This window comes from Crinia signifera, chromosome 4 (genome assembly GCF_055691185.1).
Source record: "Crinia signifera chromosome 4, ASM5569118v1, whole genome shotgun sequence".
In the NCBI taxonomy this organism is placed as follows: domain Eukaryota; kingdom Metazoa; phylum Chordata; class Amphibia; order Anura; family Myobatrachidae; genus Crinia; species Crinia signifera.
The window spans coordinates 237,819,520-237,841,946 of record NC_139220.1 but is presented as its reverse complement, the minus strand read 5'-3'; the positions used below and the strand labels follow the sequence as shown (position 1 = coordinate 237,841,946).

At 48.3% G+C, this 22,427-nt stretch overlaps 2 protein-coding genes and 1 long non-coding RNA gene across 8 annotated transcripts; 1 reads left to right on the top strand and 2 right to left on the bottom strand.

The window, feature by feature from the left end:
• Positions 1-278: 278 nt before the first annotated feature.
• LOC146075133 (protein Hook homolog 2-like) lies at positions 279-20,777 on the top strand. Of its 5 annotated transcripts, none has more exons than XM_083184061.1 (5): positions 279-718; positions 1,867-2,034; positions 4,348-4,506; positions 5,141-5,281; positions 15,634-19,547. In XM_083184061.1, the coding sequence occupies exons 3-5, from the start codon at positions 4,379-4,381 to the stop codon at positions 15,794-15,796; spliced, it is 432 nt and encodes a 143-aa protein (XP_083040187.1). In that variant the 5' UTR covers positions 279-718; positions 1,867-2,034; positions 4,348-4,378; the 3' UTR covers positions 15,797-19,547. The 5 variants fall into 5 exon arrangements, with proteins under 5 accessions (XP_083040187.1, XP_083040186.1, XP_083040189.1 ...); XM_083184060.1 differs by having other exon boundaries at positions 293-718; positions 1,867-2,002; positions 15,634-19,369; XM_083184063.1 differs by having other exon boundaries at positions 303-718; positions 1,867-2,002; positions 15,602-15,644.
• On the bottom strand, positions 15,934-19,602 carry LOC146075132 (uncharacterized). 2 transcript variants are annotated; one of them, XM_083184059.1, is made up of 4 exons: positions 19,213-19,602; positions 18,737-18,917; positions 17,075-17,229; positions 15,934-16,889 (listed from the first exon to the last, which is right to left on the bottom strand). In XM_083184059.1, exons 3-4 carry the CDS (start codon positions 17,221-17,223, stop codon positions 16,463-16,465), a joined length of 576 nt encoding a protein of 191 aa, XP_083040185.1. In that variant the 5' UTR covers positions 17,224-17,229; positions 18,737-18,917; positions 19,213-19,602; the 3' UTR covers positions 15,934-16,462. The 2 variants fall into 2 exon arrangements, with proteins under 2 accessions (XP_083040185.1, XP_083040184.1); XM_083184058.1 differs by having other exon boundaries at positions 18,837-18,917.
• On the bottom strand, positions 19,641-22,089 carry LOC146075134 (uncharacterized). The gene is made up of 3 exons (XR_014473509.1): positions 22,059-22,089; positions 20,569-20,619; positions 19,641-20,262 (listed from the first exon to the last, which is right to left on the bottom strand). It is a non-coding gene; the product is annotated as an uncharacterized LOC146075134 (long non-coding RNA).
• Between the last annotated feature and the right edge of the window lie 338 nt (positions 22,090-22,427).

Sequence of the window (22,427 nt, the reverse complement as noted above, 5' to 3'; positions counted from 1 at the left end):
GAAGTGCAGTGTTTTTACTTCACTTTCTGTGACAGATTTGAAATCTCCCGTGCTGAATCTCCCATTATGAATCTCTGACACAAATCTCTCTGTATGTGGCTCATTGTCTGAAATGAGTCACAAGAGTGAAATCTCTTGTGCTGAATCTCCCGTTATGTATCTCTGGCACACATCTCTGCGTATGTAGGGCCCATAAGTGTGTGTCTGTGAAATTTGCTGCTGTTTGAGTGACTGGTGCTGCAGGGTGAGGTTTGTGCTCTGATTGGCTCTCTGAGTCAGTGAGAGCCAATCAGAACTAGCAGTGGGCCCTGTTGCCTAGCAGCTACAGCAATCATAGAGAGGGAGGGAAGCAGAGAGAAAGTCAGACAGCCTCCAACGAACCTAGGAAGTTTCCCTGACACAGACACAGCAGCCAGGGGAGGCATATCTTTTGAGAATTACAAAAAATAAGCCACCGTCGGTACACCATCGAATGATTAGCATTCGATGGTGACAAACATCGGAAGGTCACCATTAAATGGCAAAAACACTAACATCGAAAGAAAACATCGATGTTTCTGAAACATCGACCATCGATGTCCATCCCTACTGCAGGTGCCGCCGCGGGACAGCAGAATTAGCAGTGTGCGCCGCTCAACAGTTATGCGCCGCTGCCGCCCTAGGATAGAAGGCCACTGATCGGTCCCCTAGCTGCCGGAGCCTGCCACTGATGTTACCAGTGAGTAGTAGGGGAAGGGGGTTGGTGCTTTCTGTGTATGTGAGAGAGGTGTCAGGTGGGTGGATATGGTGCTGTGTGAGAAAGCTGTCACTGAGGAGGGGGTTCTGGTGCTGTGTGAGATGTCAGTGTGTGTGTGGGGGTCTGTGTGTGAGGTGTCAGTGTGTGGGGGGGGTCTGTGTGTGAGGTGTCAGTGTGTGGGGGGGTGCTGTGTGTGAGGTGTCAGTGCAGGGATTTTGCTGTGTGAAAGAGGTGTCAGTGGGGGGTGCTGTGTGTGAGAGGTGTCAGTGGGGCGGTGGTGGTGCTGTGTGTGATAGGTGTCAGTGGGGGGTTTGGGGCTGTGTGTGATAGGTGTCAGTGGGGGGTTTGGTGCTTTGCGTGTGTGTGGGAGAGTTGTCAGTGGGGCAGGGGTTGGTGCTTTGTGTGTGAGAGGTGTCAGTGTGGGAGGGTGCTGTGTGTGAGAGGTGTCAGTGTGTGGGGGGGGGGGGTGGTGTGTGTGAGAGGTGTCAGTGGGGGGGTGCTGTGTGTTAGAGGTGTCAGTGTGGGGGGGGGGGGTGCTGTGTGTGAGAGGTGTCAGTGTGTGTGGGGGGGGGGTGGTGTGTGTGAGAGGTGTCAGTGGGGGGGTGCTGTGTGTGAGAGGTGTCAGTGTGGGGGTGTGTGCTGTGTGTGAGAGGTGTCAGTGTGGGGGGGTGCTGTGTGTGAGAGGTGTCAGTGTGTGTGTGGGGGGGGGTGCTGTGTGGGGGGGGTGCTGTGTGTGAGAGGTGTCAGTGTGGGGGGGTGCTGTGTGTGAGAGGTGTCAGTGTGGGGGGGGGTGCTGTGTGTGAGAGGTGTCAGTGGGGGGGTTTGGTGCTTTGCGTGTGTGTGTGAGAGGTGTCAGTGGGGGGGTTTGGTGCTTTGCGTGTGTGTGGGAGAGTTGTCAGTGGGGCAGGGGTTGGTGCTTTGTGTGTGAGAGGATTCAAGATGGCTGCAGGTGGACTGCGGTGCATGCGCTGCTACCTGCAGCTCCTCTCATATGCCTTTACAGAGCAGAGCACTTGAGCGACAGCTCACGGCTCTGCCTCAGATCCCCATGTCTCTTGTAGGCCATGCAGAGGTGTGTGTGTGGCTACGCTGTGTAAATTGGAAACAACATTGGTAGTTCTTGTTCACAGTAATCGCGGGTGCTAGCATCTTCTGGAGCTAATGCGGATTAGGAAGCTCAGGAGGGTGTGAAGGCTGCATGAAAAGGATTCAGGGAACCGGAGTTCCCCGCTGGAGGTATCCAGAGCCCAAGTGCCATGACATGAGGTGAATGATGTCCAGTGTGTCTCCCCCCAAAGGCAGGTTTATTTCATCCTTTCAATGGAGGTCCAGGCTAGTAGCCACTACACCCCCCCTCACAGCCTAACCCTATCTATATAGACACCCAGCCGCAGCCTATCCATATACACACGCATAGCCTAACCCTCTCCATACACACACACACACCTGTACCCTAACCCTATCCATACACACAGCCGTAGCCTAACCCTGTCCATACACACATATAAACACAGCTACTGCCTCACCTTACACATATACACACACACAGCTTAACCCTATTCATACACACACACATAGCTTAATCCTATTCATACACACCCAGCTGCAGCCTATCCCTATCAATACACACACCTGTAGCCTAACCCTGGTCATACACACACACACACACATATACACAGCCACAGCCTAACCCTAACCCACATATATATATACCCATAACTTAACCCTATTCATACACACACACCTGTGGCCTAACCCTGTCCATATACACACAGCTGCAGCCTAACCCTACACACACACACACACCCACCCGCACCCATAGCTTAACCCTATTCATAACTGTGGTGGAGAAATCTCATGAGGGGTCGTGGTCAGCAGGGAGGGGAGAAGTGATATGAGGCAGGAGTAGCCCCTTCCCCTTGGCTGACCATGTCCCCTCATGAGATCCCACCCCCATTAGGGCTGCTTTGAGAAATTTCCCAGGCTGGTTTAAAATCCCAATCTGCCCCTGGGGCCAATCCGCCCCTGCCAGTACTCCTCTGTGCTACCTGTTACTTCTATGTGCTCATTATCCACAGACCATCTTACTCATTATTACTGGCAGAGTACCAATTAGTTCCTGTTATACATATATGCTACTAGTCCACATGCCCTGTTATTTATTATTACTGCTACCTGATTACAATTCTACATACTCTTAAGCCCCGTACACACGGGGGATATATCGCTGAGCGATATATCGCTCGCAATGAGCGATATATCGCTCAGTGTCCCATTTGCATCAGTGACCAGAGATGGTCGCTGATGAAAATGAAACTGCCGGGGGAGCCGCAGAGGGAATCAGCTGGTCGCAGGAGCATGTTCCTGCGACCAGCGATCACTACGGGGGAGAAAACGGGAGCACGCACCCGGCGATATATCCCCGGTGCACACTCCTATCGCGGGCAATATGGTCGCTCAGCGACCATATTTCCCGCTATATTAGACAAAATCGCCCCCCTGTGTACGCACCTTTACCCATAATTACTACCATAGTACTAATTAATACCCGGTGCTTATCTATACTTACAGTCTACAGAGCCTCCTACTAATCACTTCCAGAGGATTACATGATACATATTCCTCATCTATACTACCAGATTAGAGACTCACTAATTATTACAGACAGGGTACCACTAGTCCACAGATCCTTACTTATTATTACTACCAGAGTACCCAGATAGTGCTTGTTCCTCATCTATACCACCAGGTTAGAGACTCTCTTATTATCCCTACCAGTTCATATTTTCATTTTGCTCATTATAACTACTAGAATATGTTACGCGTGGCTGTCATTCCTTTATACTATCAGTCCAGAGCCAATTTTACTCATTATTGCTCTACCACCAGAGTTCCAAATACGGATTCAGTATTGAATCCCGGCGGTCGGATCCCGGCGTTCAGAATCCCGACAGCCGAAATGCTGGCAAGGGGGGGACGTGGATCGCCCCCCCTTGCGGGCTCGCTGCGCTCGCCACACAGCGGGCCCGGTGCCTCGCTACGCTCGGCACACTAATTTATTCTCCCTCCAGGGGTGTCGTGGACACCCCAGGAGGGAGAATATGTCGGCATTTCGGCGGTCGGGATTCCGGCGTCGGGATTCTGAACGCCGGGATCCCGACCGCCGGGATATTAACTGCATCCCCCAAATACAACCTGTTACTCATCTGTGCTACCAGATCCAGAACCCTTACTGTCTAAACCTGTGGAACACATTGGGGAAGGGAGTGAAGAGTCTGCAGATTGCTGCATGTACATTCCCTGTTCTATACCCTCCCCCCCTCTATGCATGGACTGCCTGCGGACCCCGCTGCATCTTGGATCCTTCGCCCTGTCACATAACCAGCCAGCCCTGCTGAGAATTGTATCTTGCCACAATGTCCCGCAGAGATAACGGTTACTATGTTCATAGTCTTTGGGCTGATCCATTGTTTGAGGATTTGGTAGGGAACCCCATATTTGTTACTACCACTTTCCTCTTAACCCCTTATTTATGTGCTCTTTATTAACCCTTCTTACACTGTGGGCCTTGCTCCTCTCCCCCCCCCCCCCCCCCCCATTTGCTTCATCAGGTGTCGGTGCTCATGGAAGAAGAGGAGTCTAATGAGCGAAAACAGAAACCTGAAGGAGCAGCAGGAACAGTCGGCAGAGGGCATGGGGACACCAGTGTTTGGCAAGAAGCTGCTTCTGCTGCAGAGTCAGATCGAGCAACTGCAGGAGGAAAACTACCGGTAATGGGAGAAGGGTGGGGCCTAACGGTCAAGAGGACCAGCGCTTGCTTTACGCATGGCTGTAGGAGCTTTGCGATCCGGTACATGTGGGGCTTGCTTGATGGCGGTTTTTGCTGCCTATATGGGAACGTGTAAATTATAGGGATTATAGCAGTTGCAACATATTTTTATTAACCCCTTCAGTGGTAATCCAGGAAGCTTTCCAGGCTATGCTTCAGTGCTAGCACTTCCAGGATTGCCACTGTCTTTTCACCCTCCTTGGCTCTGGGCAGCACCGCTGAGCTGAGCGATGATCTCCTCTGCAGCGGCTGCCCGTCCCCGGCTCCTTCCTTCCTGGCTGTTTGCGGCTTGACCTTGCTAACGTCACGCCATACACAGCCAGGTTGCTGGGGTAAGTTCCGGAAGGCGCTGCCCAGCCTCGGGACACTCATCGGTGGCTTTTTTTTTTTCTTTTACTGAGCCCCCTCCAAAAATCCTGCCCTGTGGGGAGCGCTCCCTAAACAAAAACAAACAATGACTGTAGGGGGTTAAATGTCCAGAATGAATGGCTGTCCATGTGCCCCCAGTGGCTTTGGATGATCTCTGTGAGAGGCCGCATAGAAGGTAACTTGTGATGTTTCTGGGCTTACTTCAGGCTGGAGAGCGCGAGAGATGACTACAGACAGCGATGTCAGGAACTGGATCGGGAGGTTCAGGATCTGCACATGCGTAACCAAGATCTAACCGGGCTGGCTCATGAGGCGCAGTCCCTCAGGGATGAGATGGACGTACTCAGGTGAGCAGTGGTCCAGGGAATGGGGGCTCTCGGGCCTGGAATTGCAGAGAGATCACCTGCTTTTTGACTTATTTATCCCTTGTCTGAGGTGTGGTCACAATTTGTAATTTAGTGAGACCAGATTGACTCTAGGCCAGTTGCAGTATCAGACTATGCACAGCAACACAGAGTATTTCAGGAGTTGAGCCAGCTGTACTTGTTGAAGTCTTGTATTTGTAAAATTAAACAGCAGGAGTGGAATGGATGCATCAAGAATCCAGAGGCTGAAAGTTGTATGGTAGAAGGAGCAGAGTCCACAACAGAGTAGTGATATGAGGATGCAGCAAGAAGCCACAGGCTAAAGTCCCCCATACATTAGTTTGACTATTCCAAGTCGGACCTGATTTCTCCTGCACTTTTCCCCTGGAGGGGTCACACACGATTAGGCACTTGATGCACTGGCGGAAATAGCGTAAGGCAGCCCCCGCTGCTGCTTGGGGGAGCGGGGGCTGCGTGGGCGCCGGGTGTTGGATAAGTGAGTGTGACAGACAGAGAGTCTGTCACACTACACTCAGTGGGAGCGGGGGCGCCGGGTGCCGGACAAGTGAGTGTCCGGCACACACACTACACAGTATGCGGCCGCCCACCGCCGCCTGCCGCTGCCCGTGCGCTCGCTGATCACAAGCGAGTCGGCACGGGCGCGGCCATGACAGTGGATCTGTCATAAGAAAAAAAAATTTTTTTGACGGACGGGTGGGTTGCCCAATGGGAGGGAGGGAGTTCAGGATAAATATCCAATGGGAGGGAGGGTGGGCGGCCGGGGCGCGGCCTTGTAATGTCAGTCAGACTGAGGCAGGGGAAGCAGCAGTGTCTGCTGGTCCCTGCCTCAGCTGCTCCTATGCGTGTGACGTCACACGCTGGAGCCTGGTGATGCCGGAGGAGCCGGAAAGCCAGCAGGAGAGGGAGCGCTGAGAGAGCGCTTGTTAATAACAGAGGTGTGTGTGTTTTTTTTTTACACCAGTACTAGTTAAAAAAAAATCTATATATATAGATATCTATATATATATATATATATATATATATATATATATAATATACTGTATAGGTGGGATCAGGCGGCATGGAGCATCGTAGTAAGGGGACGCACGCGCATCTCGTGCGCGCACGTTCCCTTCCGGGTGCTGGCGGCTGGCGAATCTACCGCCAGCCCCTGAAAGAATGACGGGCACTCCATCTGTATGTGTGTGTGTAGTATATGTATGTATGTCTATATATGTCTATATATATATATATATATATATATATATATATATATATATATATAGCTGCTCTATATATACAGATGGAGTGCCCGTCATTCTTGCAGGGGCTGGTGGTAGATTTGCCAGCCGCCATCCCCCGCAAGGGAACGTGTGCGCAACAGATGCGCATGCGTCCCCTTACTACGGTGCTCCATGCCGCCTGATCCCACCTTTCCACTCCCCCCTAAACCTGCCCGACTCCGTGAAGCCGAGACGGGCAGGGTTCAAGTCCCCTGCCACCAGGAAAAAGGGACGTGCGTGCGTGTGGGACGCTCGCGCGTCCCAGTTAGATGCAGCGCCCGCTCGCTAGTGGGGGAGTTCTGACAAGTCCCAGCGTCTAATGGAAAAAAGAAGGACAGGATGAGCTGCCAGCCTGAAGTGCCCTGATCTACTTGAGTAAAATGTGACTGTACTGCGTCTGGTGTGGACATATGTACAGGCAGTGCTACTAGCGTCGGCAACTGGTGTGGACATATGTACAGGCAGTGCTACTAGTGTCGGCAACTGGTGTGGACATATGTACAGGCAGCGCTACTAGCGTTGGCAACTGGTGTGGGCATATGTACAGGCAGTGCTACTAGTGTCGGCAACTGGTGTGGACATATGTACAGGCAGCGCTACTAGTGTCGGCAACTGGTGTGGGCATATGTATGGGCAACACTGCTACTGTTGGAACTGGTGTGGGTGTTACGTATTGGCAACACTACTATTGTCAACAACTGGTGTAGATGTTATGTATAGGCAGCACTACTCATGTTGGCAACTGGCGTTGGCATATGTATAGGCATCGCTACTCGTGTCGGCAACTGGTGTGGGCATATGTATAGGCAGTGCTACTGCTGTCTGCAACTGGTGTGGACATATGTATAGGCAGCAGTACTACTGTCTGCAACTTGTGTGGGCATATGTATAGGCAGCACTACTACTATCTGCAACTGGTGTGGGCATATGTATAGGCAGCGATACTAGTGTTGGCAACTGGTGTGGGCATTATATATAAGTTATGATACTACTACTATCGGCAACTGGTGTGATCAATATATACAGTATGAGTTGCGCTGCTACTGTCAGTAACTGTCAGAGATCTTACACTTGTTTTTGTTGTTGTTTTCCTGCACCTTGAAAACGGGGTTGATCCCCGAAACGTCGGTATCTTTTGCACCTGTGATGCTTTGATAAACAGAATTTTTTCACTAAGCCTACGAGTGCCGCCATTATTGTTGTTTCCTTCCTATATATATATATATATATATATATATATATATATATATATATATATATATATATATATATATATATATATATATATATATATATAAGCAGCGCTACTACTGTCGGTAATTCTGTGCATTATGTAGTCGTATGTAGGAGGTGTACTCGGGGCATTGCGTGAAGCATAATGTGTGTCGTAATATATGGGCATTATGGTGTGTGGCATATTGTGTAATGAGCATTACGCTGTGTGGCATAATACATAAAGCATCACTCCTACATTTTGCCGCGCGCCTTCGGCGCGCACTATCCTGTTTTTCTTGTGGTGGTGGGGCACTCACCAATTCCCTTTCTGTCACAAGGTACCAAATGGCTAGTTACGCCACTGGTTCTGTTGTGCTACTGTGTGGTGTAATTTGGAATGGGATTACTATTGTGTGACCATGCCCATTTCTTGTGAGATGACATCTCTCTCTTTCGGAGTGCACTGTATTTTTTTATATGGGGGGGGGGGGGGGCGCCACAAAATTTTATGGCAGGGGGGAGCAAAATTTATAGTTACGCCACTGACTTGATGTGCCATGTTTTGAATGCGATTTATCATATGCAACTCCCGGGGAGCTGCAGGGGGAGAGGAGGACAAAGAGGCAGCGGACAGGGGATGCTGGTGAGCCAGGCAGGTGGAGCAGCGGACACAGATGCAGTGGGAGGGGGATGCCGGTGAGCCAGTGGGGGGTGGGTGAAGAACGGTGAGCTGGGCAGGGGGATCAGGGAGCTGCAAGGGGGAAAAAACACCCCAATACTAATTAATGGGCTGAATCAAATGAATCAGCAATTGGCTGAGAGCAATCAGCCAATCACTGGCTGCCCATTCATTTGTATTGGTTTTTACTTTCCTTGCAGCTCCCTGATTGTCCTGCCCAGGCGTCCCCTGCCCGCTACCGCTGTGTTCGCTGCCTGCTTGTCACTGCACTTGCAGTGTCTCCCGCCCAGAGGCTGCACATAAGTTTTAGAAAGTGTTATGTGCAGCCGGCCTGACTCTGATCCGGTGCGCAGAGTTACATCAGAAGGAGCAGGGTACCCAGCAGCACATAGTAGTAATATGAGTGGGGAATAGTGGTGGCAGGTAGACTGAGAGCCAAACAGGTACTGTATGTACTAGAAGGGTCACAGAACTGAAAGAGACCACCTTCCCTGTCAGTTCCATGTGTTCTATACAAGGGCGTAGCTACCATAGGGGCAGGGGGGTGCAGCTGTTATGGGGCCCAAAGCTAAGAGGGGCCACCTTCCCTGTCAATTCCATGTGTTCTATACAAGGGCGTAGCTACTATAGGGGCAGGGGGTGCAGCTGCTATGGGGCCTAAAGCTAAGAGGGGCCACCTTCCATGTCTGTTACGTTTATAGTTATTTAGGTGTGTGTTTATTTTATTATACAATTTATTAAATGAATCGCCATAAAATTCGACACAACACAACAAAATACAGTAGCAGTAATATCACAATAAGTCAGATCCAGTTTATCAGACTAAAAGATAACCGTCAAAGGCAATAGAACCAAGAGAAGGTCGAGAAGGAGAAGACATAAGGAAAGAGAGAAAAAACAAAGTGTGTGGGGTGTGGAGGGGGGGGGGGGGGGGGGGTGGAGAAGTCGGCATGGAGACCAGATCTTGCTAAATGTTTTGGAAGTATGTATTATGGCAGCCATATATTCCTTATCTGGTATGTTTAGAAGATTGAATATAACGGCCTGCATGGGGAATGTGGGGGATTTTTCCAGTTGTATAGTTACTTTCCAGACGATGCTGGTCTAGAGCGGTGAAGTGGTTAAATTGCCCCCCCCCCCCCCCCAAGAAAAAATTACATGTGGCTTGTGGATTGTAAGCTCCGCTGAGGCAGGATCTAAGGTGTACCCAGCTTAATTCTTATCCATGAAATGGGTGTAACTATAATTATAACCTTTCAAAAATAATTAACAGCTCTTCCAACACACCCATGAGGTGGCTGCCTAGTGTCGTTTTTTTTGTGGGGTGTCGCCAGTAGCCCTAATCCCCAGATGACATTGTAGTTCAGACCAAACTACAGACATGGAAAGTCGTGACTGCTTAGAGTCGGTTAGCAGAACTGTACCGGACAGGTGGAACACGGTACATCTCGGAGAAGTAGTCGAGGACGGAGCAGGCAGCAGGTGCAACAGGTGTCTATTCTTTGTCATGCAGGTCGCCATTAACTGATGATATGGTATCTAGCTCCATTGGCACGTTGTGATAGCTTTTACCCCATTTAGGGCACACAAATTGAATGTCGTCAAAGAGGCTTTGGTCCATGTCAGTAATCGACTCTTTGTAGGCTTCGCTGTAAGACAGGGGACATTGTTGAGCTTGTACCATGCACGTGTGCCTTGCACATGTGCGGTTTGAGTGGAGACGCTGTTTTTCCAGTCTCTACGTTTTGCCATGCAACTGAAGAGAAGTAGGGGTGTTCTCGCACGTTGCCGTTTACCCCGAGCCGGAGGGTCTGGTCCTTGCGCAGGAGTTGGGATATAATGTCCTTTGTTGCGGGATCAGTAATATATGCGTACGATGGTTTCTTAAGGGTACTTCTCATGATCTTTTCCTTAACCTTTCCAGGAAAAGGGTGGGTTCCTAGGGTGAGCTTATATAATATCACACCGAATGCAAACCAGTCCACGCCTGCACTATATGATGCACCTAATAAAACTTCTGGAGCCTTATAGCCACGTGTCCCAACAATCATACTGTCCTTGGTTTCTCCATATACATTTAACATGGCCAGACCAAAGTCTGTGATCTTTACATGTCCACACTTTGTCAGCAAAACATTCTCAGGTTTTAGGTCTCTGTGGATTATTCCTCTGGAGTGCAGGAACTGCAATCCACAGACCAGTTCTGCGGCAATAAATTTTATCGCCAATGCGTTCAGCATGTTCCTGACCCCAAAATCAAAGAGGTCCCCTCCGCCAGCAAGTTCCATTACATAATAAAGATAGCTGTTTGTTTGGAAGGCTGCGTATCCACGGATCAGGAAAGGACTCTCATGTGCCACCTGAAGTACCTGACACTCGGTCATAACGTACTCACGTTCCAGTGATGCTCTCATCTTTGCACTTTGAATGAGTGCTCTTTTCTTTAGGATCTTAACTGCTACTCTTTTCTTATGAACAGAGTCTTTGGCAAGCATCACTTTGCCGTAACCTCCCTTTCCAAGAAGCGAGTGGAAAGTAAATGTTTCCACTGTTAAGGGGACAGTAACGCTCTCTTCTGCAGTTTGCTGACCTTCTGCAGTTTGCTGACCTTCTGCAGTTTGCTGACCTGGTAGGGTGTCTGGTTGTCCTCTGCCAATTGCTGTTATAAATTGACTCTCTTTCTCTTTAATAAAACCAGCAAATCTATTCCAGTGTCTATGCCAAGCTACTTTGCCTAACTTCTTATCGCAACTCTTTTTCTCTGCCAAGTTTGTCTGGCCTGCCCAACGGCTTAATCCTTCCCCTGGATCTTCATCAATGGACATGTTTCTCCTTTTTTTCACTTGCCAAAATCTGGGACATCTGCGACATGATTTAAGGAACTGATCTCTTTTCTTTGTCATAAAGGCTACCAATCTCTTCCAGCCTCTTTGTACACCTGCTACCATTGGCACATTTCTCATGTGTCTCACTCCCTGCTTTATTTTCCTGCTCACTTTCCTTCTCCTCTGCATTTTCTTTCCTTTCTTTATCCATGCTTTCTTTCTCTTGATAGGACCCATGTTATGTCCAAAGACAAGACTAGGGCTCTTAGAGAACAAACAAATTTGCACTATCGCAAAAACAAATTTGCACAAATCGCAACTGTGACCTCCAGTAAGAACTGTATATCACATCTGAGACTCTGTGTCTTCAGCAGTTGTGTGATGTCATCGGTAACTGTGATGTCACAATGGAGCATAGTTCTAAAGGTCACCTACATTATGCCAGCTGATATGAGGTGTTTTTTTTTTTCTTTACAAATTCTAAAACTTATTTTCACCAGTTATGATATTAACTATTAGAAAACCTAAATGTGTTCTTTAATATTGCCAATGTTTTCCACCAGTCCTACAAGGAGTTATTTGCTCAATGTAGCTTATATCTATCTAGTGCTTAGTGCTGCTTCAGTAATCCGGAAGCCCTAACTTGGCTTAATGGGGACAACCGATAATGTGGCAGATGTATTAAGCCTGGAGAAGAGATAAAGTGGAGATCAGATAAAAGGAGATAAAGCACCAGCCAGTCAAATCCCAACTGTCATTTTCAAACACAGACTGAGAGTTATATAGTAGAAGGTAGAAGCTTCCCAACTGGCAGAGTAGGAATAAAAGGCTCTTGTTGGTTGATGTTGATGAAGTTTGTTCTGGGGGAATGGGATAAATGTACAGATATGCCCTGCTTCATCTTTTCCCCAGCTGCGACTATTCAATATACCCGCGATAGTAGTTCCCATGAACGGGTTAATATGTTGCGCTCGTACCCACATCCCAAAGGGAAAGAATGGTTGCTTATGCACGGCATCAAAGACCCATGCGGCCTCCAACAGTTACATGCTTCAATGGGCATGGCCTAGATTATGCCGGACTCCTCTGTATGCAGCTATTGAACGCTTTACATGGCTGGATCAGTCCCAGTGCCTAGTGAGAGTATAAGCCACATCCTTACATCGCTTGTTATTGTGGTGCGCATGTCTCACGACACTGTGTACATACAATAAACAGCTGCTATCCCAATATAGTGTTCATTCTAGCACCTTTTTGAAACGTGTGCAGTTCCGCTTTCTTGCCTGTGGGGGCGCTGTCTGCTGTGGTGCTTCTAGTGGAGTCTAGTCTGTATGAAGAAAACCACAGCAGGTGACGCCACCACAGGCAGGAAAAGGAACTGCACATGTTTTGAAAGGTGCAGGTTGCTAGAATGAACACTGCCAAAACTGCTGGGAAAAGAAACTCTTCAATTGTGGAATCTGAACGAATGTAAGGTTCCTACATGCTACGGTAATAGGATAGAGCATCTAGGCGGACATCTAGAGGATGATGCACAGTGGGAGGTATTGTACGGTGTATCTGGTGTGCAGGAGGGCGGACATCTAGAGGATGATGCGCAGTGGGAGGTAATGTACGGTGTATCTGGTGTGCGGGAGGGCGGACATCAATAGGATGATGCACAGTGGGAGGTATTGTACAGTGTATCTGGTGTGCGGGAGGGCGGACATCTAGAGGACGATGGACAGTGGGAGGTATTGTACGGTGTATCTGGTGAGCGGGAGGGCGGACATCTAGAGGATGATGCACAGTGGGAGGTATTGTACGGTGTATCTGGTGAGCGGGAGGGCGGACATCTAGAGGATGATGCACAGTGGGAGGTACTGTACGGTGTATCTGGTGAGCGGGAGGGCGGACATCTAGAGGATGATGCACAGTGGGAGGTATTGAACGGTGTATCTGGTGTGCGGGAGGGCGGACATCTAGAGGATGATGCACAGTGGGAGGTATTGTACGGTGTATCTGGTGTGCGGGAGGGCGGACATCTAGAGGATGATGCACAGTGGGAGGTAATGTACGGTGCATCTGGTGTGCAGCCACTGTGTGCATACCCAGTTAGTGTGCGCCTATGGAGACTTGCGCCCTTCCGTGTGTGGAGTGATGGGACGTGGGGAAGGGAGGGAGCAATATGGGGGAGTATCTGTGACCAACGAATAAAATATTGCATTCAAGCTCAAGTTTAAGCCCCAGCAGCAGCACCAACACACAGGAGGGGAGGAGGAGGCGCGGCAGAGGGGAGGGAGCCGGGCAGCGCTGAAACAAGCTGAGTTCAGCGATGCCTGGCCCTAAACACTGGGAATCCCTAGAATTTTCCAGGCTTGCCAGTCTGGGCGTTAAAGCATAGCCCGGAAAATTCTCGGGATTACCAGCGAAGGGGTTAATGGAACTTCCATCTTAGTAAATAAACCACTTAACCCTTAACTGTGGTGTCCCAGAGCCTCCCCCTATGTATATATACTGTACACAATGCATTGGGGAACCTCATCTGCTGACGTTAATGTTCTAGCAAACTCCAAATTAGCGGGATGGCAGGAACTGTAGTGACCAGGTGCAGGCGCTGAGCCATAACTCAGAGTAACTACAACCCAACGAATCTCCAGAAAACTTCCCTTGTTCAAAGTGGTGATGCAAGTGCCGTTATAACATCTACACTGACTCCCTGGAGTGTATTACTGTGGGAAAGGTTTATTCAGAGCTTAACTGGCTGGATAATATAGAAGCCAATACTGTAATAGTCCTGTGGAAAAACGTGTTCTGTACTTTATCTCCATATTACAGTAATACGAGCATGGTTTGGCGGGGTGTTTGCACTTTAGGCACCTGTAATCAGCACAACGGCTGTATGCAGCACCATTGGGGTAATACTGTACTGTTGTACCAAATGGAAGGCATTGCCCATTTCAGAAGAAGGAGGGAGCAGTTGGAAGAGAGTAACCCACCAGGGACTTCTAGATGAATATGAGTCAGTCTCTACAGTCTGTGGAGATAAAAATAAGTTTCCCATAACTCATCCCCAGATCTTTTTGCCAATAATATAAAAAAAACAGTACTTTTAGGATTTCTACTACAGCGGGGATTGATTTAGTAGCTGGAGGCAATTCTAGGCATATGGAGCTGGAAGGGACAACCACATCTTGTCCAGGTCCAAAGCATCACTTAGGATAATGTAACGGGGCAGATCTATGGACCTCGGCCCCGCCGGACCTGCCAGTGCAGCCTAGTCACCGCTAAGCCATCTGGTTTATACAGTATCTCCGCTTCGTTTCCTGCCCTCTTTGGTATATGACTCTCAGTTCCTCATTGATGGGAAGAGGAAGGATTTTAAATTTTCCACCTTTTCTGTTTGCCCATTGATAGTCTCTTATACAGCCCGTTATCCTTGGGAGCAGCAGCAGGGGTCTGATAGAAGTAGATGCCCCCCTGAATACAGTGTCCCAGGATGCAGCAGTGGATCTCCTGTGACACCATTGGCCAGTTGCTTGACAAATGAGGCCACGCAAGCTGACCGCTGCCGCTCCAAACTGGAGGCCAGGAAATCTGTCTTCCTGGCTGTGGCCATCACTGCATCCAACTGACGGCAATTACTGACAGTCTGCACCCGTAGCGCGCCCAACATCGCGGGACCTTTACTGCACATGCTCAGTACAAGTCCTGTGGATAAATGGGCTAAAGATAAAAGCCAGACATGGACCAAGCTTGAGCTTACATTCCAGGTTACATGCAGATTGCAGACATTTCCATAACCTGTATCCTAATACCATATTTTGTAAGGGTAACACACATCACAAAGTCACGATTACCCTTATGTCCATGTTTATAGCACCTGCTGCCTCGTGGAGAAATATTTTCGGCACACATTGTGCCATGAATACTGTGGTCAGAACAGCCCACAGAAATACACGGTCAGGGAGGCCAAGGTCAAACAGGACACATCCAGGGGTCCACTGACTGTCACGTGGGCACAGTCCTTGAGGAGCGTGAATGTGGAGCTGAGCTGGCTGTAGCCACGTCCATGTCTGGTCTCTTGCTGCAATAGTCTCTGAGAATTCACGCAAGTACCGCTACAGACACATACAGCAGAGAGAGAGAGTGAGAGATACAAGTACCAGCCAACCAGCTCCTAACTGCCATGTTACAGGCTGTGTTTAAAAGATGAGATTTCAGAGTTAAGTGGTTGGCAGTTTAGGTGTGTGTGTGTGTGTGTGTGTGTACCACACACTGGGCCTGATTCAGACTTGATCAATGCTGTGCAAATTTGCAGAACCCTGTGATCGGATATCCTCTCCCCAACAGAGTGACATCCCGCCCTGTGCAGGTCTACGAATGGATCACTGAACTGAAAACCAGTCCACAACTTGCTCATCATGACATGATTTCCCCGGTCTGTGCACGCATGCGTAACCCTGTCCCTTCCACTAGTCTGCCACAGAGACAGGCTGATCGAGGCCAGAGGTGACAACACAGACCCTTCCTGACAAGCCTAGGAATGCCTGCGGGTTTTCCTGACACTCTCAGTAAAGGCCGGTCACCACTCCCAAATGCCAGATTCCCGCCAGTCACGTGAAGGGAATGTGATTTTGCCCTTTGGGGTTGAACAGTGCAAAACACGGATTTACACAACAGTAGAAAAATAGCTTTAATAATAAAATGTAATGTTAAAAACTCCCTAGCCTGAAAGCAGACTAGCTTGTTATTTTATGTGCAAAATACATAATAATATATACAGGTAGAGCAGGCCTAGAAGCGGCTTTGGCACAGGGTGAGGTCGAGGTGGGGGGACATTGTGCAGACAGAAACAACTTGTGCCACAGACTAGTCACTCTAGAAGTTCAGGCAGAGGGTTTGTACCGCAATGGGCAGAGGTGTGTTCCTTTACCTCGCAACCATGTAAGGGGAGTCTATGTCCATTTTGGTCCTTTACCTCGCAACCATGTAAGGGGAGTCTATGTCCATTTTGGTCAGGCATGTCCAACCTTGGCCCACTAGCTGTTGTGAAAGTACACGACCCATCATGCCTTGCCACAGTTTTGCGATTACAGAATGCTAAAATTATGGCAAGGCATGCTGGGATGTGTAGTTTCACAACAGCTGGAGGGCCAAGGTTGGGCATGCCTGATTTAGGTTATATTTGGAGGGGCCTCACTTGACTACTGGATTCATTTTCCGGCAAGACAGGGACAGTATCCACTTTGGGAGTTGTGGGCTCATTTGGGGTATAAAAGGGACTGACATTGAATATCGTGTGGACCGGGACGTCTGGTGGTCTGGTCTCCGGATGCGGTAGAGTCTCTTTGCACGCTGGGTCCTCAGGAATCTCCCGGTCCAGGCTGCCAGAAGTCTCAGAGGCTGAACTGGCAGATCGTCTCAATAGCATCTCACCGCTCCCAGGGGCGGCAGATGGGTCTGAGAGAGAGGAGGATGAGGAGAGTGGAGAGGCCCCAACGCCTGGAAGCAGGCGGCTCAGCAGAGGAAACGGATGGGTGACCGATTCTTCGTTCATCTCCTCGATGTCCGAGAGGGGCTGGAACTGCATGTTTTCCTTAGCGATCCTGCCACCAAAAAAAAAGGAGTCCAGGTAGGTTATGAGGTAAAATAAGAACATGTCCACGTCATCTCTACGTTCAGATTGAGTAATAAGTAGGTAATGAAGCGGAAATGCCCATAGCAACTGATTCTGAATGGTTGCTATGGGCACTGGTCTCTTTTTAAAGCTTTAAATAGTGGTGGTACTCACGCCATGTCAAATGTTGATCCCTGGAAGGAGGTTTGATGTTTCTGAAATAACGTGGCGTCGGTGTAGGGAGGACGGGGATCCGAATCATTCCAGTATCGATCCTTCACTAAGAGAGGGACATCCCCATACATCTCATCAACAGCCATCATGGACACCTAGAGGAAACGGGAAGCCGGAGTTACAGGTGCTCATGCGTGTGACTGCCATGTGTGGTAAGGGACACAATGGGCCATAATACAGTACAATATAATGCCAACACGAGAAACAAAAGAACGTGCAGAGTTGCTGCCATAGCTGGAGACCTATGGTGGAGGAAATGGAAAGCGGTGATGACCAGACCTTGCCTTGAATAGCACTATAGCAGTTAACATAGGTATCCCCAGAGCTTTCTCCACAGTACCGGAGCATGGATACAGGTATCAGTTAGTGCTGGGATGTAGCCTCTCCTGCACTTACCCCATCAGTCATGGTCCTATTACAGTGGTTCTCAAACTCGGTCCTCAGGACCCAACACAATTCACATTTTCCAGGTCATCCGACAGATGCATTCATAACCGACTGACACATTTTGAAAGATCCACAGGTGGAGCTAATTACATCACTTTATTCTGTGAGGAGACCTGCAAGACATGCGCTGTGTGGGGGGCATGAGGACTGACTTTGAGAACATGTGTCCTATTAGAATACCAGCAGGATAGGGGCACATTTCGCATGGCTATTAATGACTATAGAGCTTGGACAGGGCAGTCCAAGCAGTGTGGGCCCCTGGGCAAAGCACTGGGGCCCTTACCCATTCTCCCCTCCTAGGGGTGGGGGGTGCTATCAGCAGCAGCTTTGATGTCCCACGGGTTGCAGTGGGTGCTCTATCTTCCATTCAACATGTAGGACCTGGAGCAGTAACTTCTGCTAATTACTCCTTTACTGCACAGGTGGTGGGAGGGAGAACACTAACGTGTGGAAGGGGGCACTGCGCTGATTGAAGGGTCCCTTGTAAAATGACTTCCAGGGAGGTAAGGGGTGTTTTATACTCAGGGGAGGGTTGGATAATGGAGTGGGCTTATTTTCGTCATTTTCCGGTGGAAGGGCAGCTTGTTTGACTGCAGATATCGCCATTATCTAGAAATATATTTCTTAGCCTTCAATAGTATAAAAACCTAGAGTCCCAACTTTCAGGAGGTGCTGGGAACTTGGGGATCAGAGATCAGGAGCCAGAACAATCCATTGACAAAATTATAAACTGTACACCAGACGTTTGGAGCTGGAGCAGGGACCGGCTGCTGGAAGGCTGATATCTCTGGTTCTGGGCATGATAGAGACAAGCCGCTAGTGTCGACAGAAAGAGGAGGGTCCCAGTTTTCTAAGTCAGAGAGAACCTGAGAAATATGACTGGGAATTGCAATTAACAGGTGGGATGTGGACTGCTGCTTTGAAGTTGGATATCTCCAGTTCCCCAGGGTCGATTTTCAAAATTCTAGTATCCCTGGAAGAAGGGGGTCCTCAGTTATCAGCATAGGCCCCTTATACACCTGGGGCCCCTGGGCAAGTGCCCATTAAGCCCATATGAAAAGACAGCCCTGAGCGTGGAGACTTGGGTATGATGACATGAAAGGTTGGGGGTTGCTAAGAGCTACGTCATTATGAGGTGGGGTGCCTAGGACTGACCTAACTCCATTCACATGAATATTTTGGCACTAGATCCTGGGGCGAGTCCTCCAGTGACGGATGTAGGTTACACCGTGTTCTTGGGAAAAGTTCTTGCTACCTGGAAATTCCGGTCGATCAAGAAGTTGGTTTCAAAATCATCATCGTCGTCACCAAAGGGATTGATCAGCTGCTCAGCCACCTGGAGGGGGGAATATGGAGAACGGTCAATTGGATTTAGACATGGTGCACAACGGCCCCTTATGTAATTACCACCAGCTGCCGACACAGGTGTGATCCCGGTGACGTATCTTTATCGGCAATAAATTTAAAATGAAGATAAACAGTTTGGTCGTTCCAGAACATTTCTTTATTCGGCATGCGCAGAACTATTGCAAAGAACAGATTCATTATTACTCTGGAGCTTTAAACTGAACATTTAATTAATGGCAGCATAAAAAGTGTTGAAGGGTATCCAGGCACATTAACATCCCCACCTTGAGCCAGCCAGCATAGAAGAAGAACTGCAGCAGAGTGAATACAGGGACGTAGAGGTTCAGGTCGTGTCCGGTGTACCCCTTTAATTGTATCCAGAAACTGCCGTCCAATCAGACAGGTGATAAAATACAAAAACAAGAGGGCAAGTGCAATTATATGTGCGCACCTTGTGCTAGGATGGGTATCACCTGGGGGCGTTTCTCAGACACCCAGAGACGTATGCAATAGAAGAAAGGTAGGTTCAACCACCACCAGCGTAGGGTAAATAAGATAATACTTCCCTTCTATGGGTATAATCCTTTCTCTGTATACACTTGTATATGTCATACGTTTCCTCTGCTCAACTTGTATTCATTTGTACATGAAAAAAGAGCATATACATGACATAGTGTATACTGTTTAATCTATAACATAGGGATATCACATACATATAAAAACATCAATATACAATTTGCACACAATAAAAAATTCCAAGGTGGCTAGTGCATCAGTTAAAGAACTTGGAGGTAGTTACCAGATGGCCAGTGAACCATAAGTCAATATAGTTCAAAGTGAGCATGCAAGAATGATTCCACGATCGCCCGGGCACAATCAGGATCACACGCTGCTGCAGGATAACAGTCCCCCAGTCCAGTCCAATGCCTCTGCCCGCCGACGCATTTCAGACTCGATCTGAGTCCTTTTTCAAGGCTTATCCTTGTGTGCATATGTCCAGTCTTTTTATGTGGTTCAAATCTCGCGGTGTTACGCGAAAACCCCGGCACTTCCGGGTTCGCGGCACCGCGATGACATGTGTGGCGGCGTCCTCGTCATCACGCATTGATACGCGAGATCCCGATACTTCCGGGTTCGCGTAAACGCGCTGACGTCTGTGGTTGCGTCCGCATCACTCTGTGATGACGCTCCGAATAGCTTCCTTCATCTACGCTATTCTAGGCTTCTCCTATACCCGGTCATGTGATCACTGCCACTCTCACATGATCGGGAGATGATGCCATTAATACATATTTGACTTCCGCCCATACAGACTGTGGGCATACGCAATTTACCTTGGATAAAAAGAAATGAAGAATGGAATAAATACATAATAAAGATACTATAAAAGACATGATTAAGACATTTATAAAAACCAAAGACATGATTAAGACATTTATAAAAACCATTTCAGCTCGAAGTCTGAGTTAATGCCATTGGGTTTTAAGGTATTAAAATTATAAATAGTTTGCATTTCTATCCTGGCTAGTTGGACATCTGTGTCCCTACGGCGACAATGTCCTTCCACATATTTGATTCCCAGGAATATCTTGATTTCATTGGGGGAGCTTTTATCCTACGCTGGTGGTGGTTGAACCTACCTTTCTTCTATTGCAGGTGATAAAATAGCTGTACACCGCGATGGTCACCACCTAGTGGAGAGAGAAGAGATGACAACGCGACTCTGTGACCTGGTGTCAGAAAGGGAGTCTGCACTCTACAAACACACATGCCCACACACCCACTCCACAAGCAGGATCTCTGTGTTAGATGTATGAAGCAGTGAGAAGTAGGCCGGAGGAGAAGTTGGCCCATGGTGACCAATCAGCATTGAAGTAACATCTATAGTTTGCATAATATAAGATTATACAGAGCAGCTGATTGGTTGCCATGGGCTACTTCTCCCCTGGCTCACTTCTTTCTTATCACTGCTTCATACATCTACCCCCAAGTACTAATTATATATATATATATAAATCTAAACAAAAGATTTGTAAAAGAGAAAGTTCTCTTTAGTGAGGGATCAGATAGAGGTAAGATTTATACAGCAAACATGACTGGAATCTCTGGGACAGGTGCTCATCTGACAGACTCTCTGTACAACCGCCGCCTGAGACCATCTTAGACCTCCTAAGGAGGAATCTCCAAATACATATCATTTTATAGTATCCTCCGAACCTTCCGAGATTAAAAAAAAAAGGTACTTGTTTCCTAGCAGGGCGCCCACTAAGCTATTTCCTTAGTGGGTTATTCTGCGTAGTGAAATCGCATCGCACATTTTTGTGACTTGCGATGTGTGCGATGCGATCTCAGTAGTTAATTTAGTTCATTTATTCACTGCACCCTGAGTGAAATCACATCGCAGATGAGATGAGATCTCAGTAGTTCATATGGTAAAACACCTAAAACAGCACCACTCTCCACATCACCCCGAAGCATGGCGAACGCAGCGGAACGCATCCTCCGACCTTTTCATACCCCCACTATCCACGTCGGCGTGGAGTTGATATTATATAGTGTGGCGAGACACCAAGCCCGAAGCATGGCGAGCGTATCGAGCCCCGCGGATTACTTTACATGTATTCCACGTCCCCTTGCTGCGCTCGCCACACTATATAAAATCAACTCACCGCTGATGTGGATAGTGGGTGTATGAAAATGTCGGAGAATGCGTTCCGCCGCCCCTCGCGGGGCTCGCCACGGGGTGACGTGGAGAGTGGTGCTGTTTTAGGTGTTTTACCATATGAACTACTGAGATCTCATCTCACGCCACAAAAAAGCGATGCGATTTCACTCCGGGTGCAGTGAATAAATTAACTAAATTAACTAGTGAGCGTACGTAGGAAATCTGGGCGCCCTGCTAGGAAACAAGTACCAAAAAAAAGTATAATATGCCCCGACACTGGACGCAATTATACATTGCTACCAACCACTAACTGTTCAGAGTCCTTACATAGAAGTTGAGTTCTGGGAATTGTTTTTTTATCCCAGCAACCTGTGTATAAGATTTCTATACGCTGACTGATAACACGCCCCCTTAGAAGAGCCAATCAGCTGCCGACCTGCTGGGCACTAGTGACGCCCTCCTTACCTGAGTGTAGACCAATGGGATGCTGATCTAGTCATAGTGAAAGAGCATGCTGCAGTTCCCCCGAAACGCTTTCAGTTCCTAGACACAGAGAGAGCAGCGGAGATAGGACATAACTGTAAATACGGTTCTCTTTAAGTCTCTGTAAATGGTCAGAAATACATCGAAAAGGAGAAATATTAACATTCATAAGCTGGGTTCACAGACCGTACACTAAACGCATGACCACCAGTAACCATATTATTGTGTATGCACTATATTAGATCGTTCGTGACCCCCATTGTTTTCTGTACATGTGGCTCATTCCGGACTATATTGACAATGACATTTACATTCCTGTATGTGGTCACTGAACGATATCATCTGTAAAAA

What these genes read in the sequence shown, in the direction of transcription:
- LOC146075133 (XM_083184060.1), top strand. Translation starts at nt 1,935, where the DNA reads ATGAAAAGGATTCAGGGAACCGGAGTTCCCCGCTGGAGGTATCCAGAG. An exon ending in CTGCAGGAGGAAAACTACCG is followed by an intron (nt 4,507 to 5,140) that starts GTAATGGGAGAA and finishes GGCTTACTTCAG; the next exon opens with GCTGGAGAGCGCGAGAGATG. An exon ending in GATGAGATGGACGTACTCAG is followed by an intron (nt 5,282 to 15,633) that starts GTGAGCAGTGGT and finishes TCTCCCCAACAG; the next exon opens with AGTGACATCCCGCCCTGTGC.
- LOC146075132 (XM_083184059.1), bottom strand. Translation starts at nt 17,223, where the DNA reads ATGATGGCTGTTGATGAGATGTATGGGGATGTCCCTCTCTTAGTGAAG. An exon ending in GGATCAACATTTGACATGGC is followed by an intron (nt 16,890 to 17,074) that starts GTGAGTACCACC and finishes TTTTGGTGGCAG; the next exon opens with GATCGCTAAGGAAAACATGC.